At 33.7% G+C, this 6,080-nt stretch overlaps 1 protein-coding gene across 8 annotated transcripts in view; it reads right to left on the bottom strand.

The window, feature by feature from the left end:
• sls (sallimus) overlaps nucleotides 1–5,614 on the bottom strand; it is a 64,900-nt gene extending 59,286 nt beyond the window's left edge. For 2 of the 8 annotated variants that reach the window (XM_017622623.1, XM_017622630.1), the window contains exon 1: nucleotides 5,255–5,614. Coding sequence is in view for 3 of the 8 variants with exons in the window: in XM_017622630.1 (XP_017478119.1) it covers nucleotides 5,255–5,264 (10 nt within the window). In the remaining 5 variants the exon portion in view is untranslated. The remainder of the gene's footprint in view (nucleotides 1–5,254) is intronic. The other 6 variants (XM_017622622.1, XM_017622628.1, XM_017622624.1 and 3 more) reach the window with 4 other exon arrangements.
• Between the last annotated feature and the right edge of the window lie 466 nt (nucleotides 5,615–6,080).

Here is a 6,080-nt window from a genome sequence, read left to right as displayed (position 1 = left end):
AATTTTTAAAATTTCAAATTAGTTTAAAATCACATAAACTATCCTTAATTTTAGCGGTTGAATTTCAACCGCTGGGCGAACACTAGTATGAATAATTGCGTTTATTTTCGCTTGCATGATTTCTATACGTAGATATGTAGGTATGCACATAAATACATACACAAGTGCTACTTGCAGCTGCATATAGCGCACGGGAGCAGTAAAAGCAAAGTGAATTAATTTTTAAATTTAATTATTTCATATGTGTTAAGTGAATGCAACATGCAACATCAGCCTGATTCTCGTAAGCAGTGCATATGATCATACTGCTTACATACAAACATACATACATAAGTATGCACGCAAAGTCATTTTCGTTTTCGGTATTATTGGCATTTTTTTGCTTGATTAAATTTATCTACCTGCTGGTCGATTTGCCATAAATGTCAAATTTTCGAGAACAAGTTTTTATGGTTTTGCGCTTCTTTATGTATTTGAACATTCGAACCGCATATATGGAAGGACAACAAAATTACATGAATGTATGTATGTATGTATATACAGCCATGTAAATATGTACATCATGTAAACATCGAATCGACAATCCATCGGTATACAATTGCATGCAATCAGATCTCATGTTTAACACGAAAATATCCGGTCATAAAGTTTAACAATTTTAAAAACTTCAAGCACCGGAAAGGTGGACGCAACTTGTTTTTGTTACATATAGCGAAGTGTATATTTTTGACCATTTTTCTTTTGGTTGTTTAATGTTTATTAATTTTTTATAAAGGGATCATAACTCATTATCTGATAAAAAGCAAATTTAGACTTTCAAAACAAAAAAAAAAAAAAAATGTAGTAGTGAACTTTTGATGTAGTTTACTTCTACTTCACATGCAGATCATGGATCCATAGTCTTGCCGCTAATTTTCATATGGGAACATTCCGCCATCTTGGATTTTAAGTTTTTAAATTAAAAATTAAATTTTCACATATCGACTGCTGAGTGGAAGATCGACCTATCTCGGCAGCCAGTTCGAAAACGCCCTATCTCAAAAAACTTTTCAAGAACGCCCTATTTCAGAATTTTATTGAAAAACTCCCTATCTCAAAATTCGGTTCAAAAACGCCCTATCTCACTTCAAAATGTATTGAAAATATGCTGATATAGGGCGTTTTTGAATCGGCAGCTGAGATAGGGCGTTTTTGAAACGAATTCTGAAATAGGGCGTTCTTGAAAAGTTTTTTGAGATAGAATGTTTTCGAACTGGCTGCCGAGATAGGTCGATCTTCCACTCAGCCATCGATATAATATATATGATAAAAACCCCTTTTTTTGTAAATAATTTGCAAAAAGTGCAAAAAATTGGCACATTGTCATGGTTTTCGCCATTTTTCAACAATTACGAATCCCAAATCAATTTTAAAAAATTCAAATGGCGAATCCATATTGGATCTACCATTTATCATGCAAAAAGTTTAAAGCATATGAGTGGCATGTTAAGCAAGAATTTGATCTCTTAGTTCGTTTCTGTAACAATTCTCTACTGAGGCGAATTCATACATAAATTCGCCGCCTTGTTCTCTACTGCTAATGAGTAGTACAGAATGACGTATATTCTTTACCAGTAGAGAAATAATCGGTAGAGAAGACTTCCAGAAACGAGCTACTGATTTAGATTCTTAATCAAAGACCTTACTATGAAAAAACACTACAAATTTTCACCCAAATTCCAAACTTTAGAACTTTAGAATTTTTTGTCGCATTTGCGACGAATAAACACAATTTAGGTTTGTATGGAAGAAACCCGCAACACCTTCGGCGAAAAAAATTCTAAAAAATCAACAGTAGTTTTTAGCCTCTTGAAACTTGCACATTAAAATTGAATGGGCTATAAAACTGTGTACTCGAAAAAATTCTAACACCTCTGAGGAAAAAGTTTGAAATTTGGGTGAAAATTTGTTGCGTTTTTCTGTAGTATTTGAAAAACTTTTAAACTTGGGTTTATATGAGTTTTGATAGAGAATGCACTGTGTTTTAATTGAAGAATCCTAAAAATAAATTAATAAATACGAGTGGCAAACAATATTACTTTGAATGGCTTCTGTGAGTCCTTTGATGCCAAACTAGATTTCAACAACGCAAGTCTTGAAATTGATGCCAGAAAAGATGGGCCAAGCAGTAGGTATAAGTCATTATGCCCAGCTAATTTGAAGGTAGAGATACGTTAACTTTGGCGGCTACCGATGAGGCGGTCAGCTCATTGGTTGAGAGAAAGATTTTTTTCATAAGATTTATGGGTCTCTGCTTGTTGGCGTTGGTCGATATCGTAGGCGATAAAATGATGAGCTGTGTGAACTTTCGGGCTGAGCGTATGATTTATGGGCCTTTTCACTATGGCGACAGTAAATATTACAGGAGTGAAAGATTCAGATTCAAACGAAAATATAGCGACGAATGAATGTAAAAATTCTGGCAAAAAAAGTTTCGATTTGGTGCTCGCTGTTTGTGGTAGAGGAATTAGTCGGTCTCTTCTACGCGGGAAAGACTAAGTGAAGGAAAACTCAATTGCTAGGCTTGTCGACAGAAAATACTGACCCGATTTTTGGGCTTAAATTTAGGGTTTTAAATAAAAAGTAGGTATACACATTCATAGGACATGGTGTCGTTATTAATTTCACGTATCTATATTTTGTAACATCTGTGTACGTATTCTTCAAAATGTGTTCGGCGAAGTGTGAGCTTGCGGAGAAAATTTTGTGCAAAAATCAAGAAAAAGTATTTGTGGACGAGGAAACATACGTCGAAGCAGTGTTTAAGCAGATTCGTTGCGTTGAGTTTTATAATCCAACGAAGACAAATGGAGTCAAATATGCCTTCAAGCTAAAAATATTGGACAAGTTTCTTGTTTTTACGAGCTTTATTGTTATTTTTTTGGCCTAATAAATACTTGGTGTAGCTAGACATCTGCCAGTGCGGCACGAAGAGCAAAAAAGTTCATTACCGCGGGCTCCATAAATCAAGAAATTTATATGAAGGAGTGTTTCCTATAACGTTTGCTGTCGTTCATAAAGCAACATAAAGTTTTGTTCTCACCCGATTTAGCATTGTGCCATTACAGCCCCCTTGCCATGAACTAGTATGCCAGTCACGGGTTAAATATTTTTCAAAAGGACCACAACCCACCAAACTGTTCAGAATTGCGACTCGTTGAAAATTATTGAAAGAAAATAGCTAAAAACGAATGAAGATATCCACAATTAGCAGCATTTCAAAATCAATTGGCAGAGAGCAGCAGATACCGTCACAAAAATGGATGTCCATAGCCCAATGCGAGGGCTCAAAGACAATTGAAATACGTATTTTTTTGTTTAATATAGTAAGCGTTATAAAGAAGATGATAAAACAGAAACCTTTTCCTTAGCTTATGTAATATGTTGTTATAAGGATTTTCGGCTGACCAAAATATTTCGAGTGCATTTTTTATTTCAACACAAATGATTTTGAACATTTAAGAAGAAGGTCATTTCTATCATTTAAATTTAAAGTTAAGTGAATTGCTTAGAATATTGCCTTCTTTAAGATAATTTAAACTCGGTCCATTTTGATATGTTTTTTAACAATTTATTAAATATTGGTATACTAAGTTTAATGATGAATGGTATTTAACATACACAATTTATTAAAATAGATTAGATAAAAGACAGTTAACCTCGTTTAAGGAAAAAAAATTGCTCATAAAATATTTCTGGGAAAAAGTCTTCTTTTTGTGGTGTATGTGGAAATGTACTATTATGTACAATAATTATGAGCTGAAGATTTAAATACGATAGTTTTAAAAATATCTCCTTGTTACTTCACCTGGTAGAATTCCACATACGATTGGAAATGTGAAGAGTAAATACTGAAACAAAATTATACGTATGCAATTTTACTAACAGAAAGTCTTAAAAACATTCAAAATATGAAACATTTTCTAGTACCTATAGTAGATACGCAAACTAGAATAATTTTTCTATTTGACATTTGATGCGAAATCTGGCGTTTAAATTTTCTGGAATATTTCAGTTTTTTCCAAGAATTTTTTTAATCAACTCCTTGTACCCTTTTCTTTTTCTTCTTTGTTTATTTTCTTCAATAACAGAGCTTTAGTATTTTCCGCTAGTATTTCCAGTTACTCAGTCAGCGTTGAAACGTCTGTGCTGAAAATTCATCGAGTTCACTCTTCCCCCGGAACAGTGAAGCAATTGAAGCGTGTATTGATTGCACTATAGCCAGATTTAATGAGTTGCATACCCTTTAATTTTAAAATCCTCGGGAGATACTTTGATGGACTATCAAACTGGATATTCTCTCAAATCGGCTTCGGCGTGAACGTTCGCGTCCTTAGAACAATTTACCGTATTATATTTTTTAAAATTGTTTTCAAGTTATTTGTTTAGTTGAGATTGAAAAGTATCAAAACCTTAGGAACGAAAAATGCATATCCGAACTCGTCGACTTAAATACTTATGTTCTAGAAAAACAAATGCCTCTCTTGCCTTTTGTCTAAAAAGTTTTTTTGTGGACTTATAGTACCTGCATTTTTATCCTACAAATCTCTAATTATGATTAAGCTTCATGTTTTATTTTATTAGCTTTTCCCCAGCGTTCGCTGACTGAAAATATTTGTCCAGACGTCCCTGCTCGATAATGTTATTTCCAGATTACTCTTTCTTAAGTATATTGTATTGTATGAATTAAAAAATTCCATTTCTACCGGAATTTACATTTGTAGTTCGATTTATTTATTTGTTTTTATTTGACTTATTGACAAGTAAATTGCATCTCAATTAGTGTGTGAAAATATTTTCACGCGCATTTGAATCTCCAACAGAGTGGAACAGATGTTATTACTATTGATTGAATTGACGCGATCAAACGGCGCGGAAGTCATATGTTGTAAACAGAAATGAGGTGAATTCCAAATCTGCATCATCTCACTTTTAAGTTCGTATGCCAATATTTAAATTATTGTCAATATAGTTATTTGTAATGTTTGAATCGCAATTATGTAGCGAATATTTTTGTGCACTGATTTCAGTCAATATGGAAAATGACAGACACAGTTTGCAGTTGCGCAATTCACTAACGGTGCTTTAATTTGTCAGAACAAAACAAAAAATAAATCTTGCAATGATCACGGATCGTAAACAAAGTTGAATAAACAAGACGTTGTGACATGCGAAGGTATCATTAAATTTCAAAAAGAGCCATCAACAAACAAACCGTTTACCATCGCTGTGTTCGTAAGCGCGGATTATATTGCTGCAGTGCATTGTTGTTGTTGGCGGAAGATCACTTGTAAGTACATATTTGTTGCTTCGCTATTATAATTTCATAGAACACAGTAAGATATTTAGCGAAGCATTACGCCTTTTACGGTTACGTTTTTGTTGCTTCATTCCCTTCTAACTGAGATCCACCGGAGATGTCGACGATTACGAGAGTAAAAAAAAAGATCATCGCAAATCAAAAACCGTATACTATGTATTCATTTATGTACAAAGTTATATGCGCGCGCGTATAGAGTGTTGTCAGCAGCACTTCATAGTCGCACAACGATAAGATTGTCACTGACAGCTGGCAACATTTAGTTGGTGCGTTTAAGCCGTACGTACTAAACACTTGCAACACAATGAAAATGAACAGCCAGCCATCGACGCAAGATCAACAGCTACCGCAAGCTGAAACATACTTATATATATGTGTGTAAATATGTATGTATATACTAGGGTGGTCCAAAAATGCATTCGTGGTCGAAACCCTCCAAACAAAGGCTCCCGAAATCTTGACGAAATCTTTAGGGGTATCTTATTTCTGTAAAGATTTTTTTACGAATCTTCAAAAAAAATATATATATATATGGAGTGCTTGACACGAGCTCGTAAAGAAATTTCTGTACGAAAAATAAAGAAAATTCTGAAAAAAATCTGCAAGAAATTCTTCACATTGCAGCATTATTTTCATTGCTTTAGCGATTTTCGATTTTTTTCCGAAATTTCATAAAATAATCGGAGTGTGCACAGTTTTTTTTTTTATTTTAGAAAATTCG

The sequence above is a fragment of the Rhagoletis zephyria genome, unplaced genomic scaffold, assembly GCF_001687245.7.
Source record: "Rhagoletis zephyria isolate East Lansing unplaced genomic scaffold, Rhagoletis_zephyria_1.1 Rzeph_scaffold_02862, whole genome shotgun sequence".
NCBI lineage: Eukaryota > Metazoa > Arthropoda > Insecta > Diptera > Tephritidae > Rhagoletis > Rhagoletis zephyria.
This window is presented reverse-complemented; position numbering and strand designations above follow the sequence as displayed.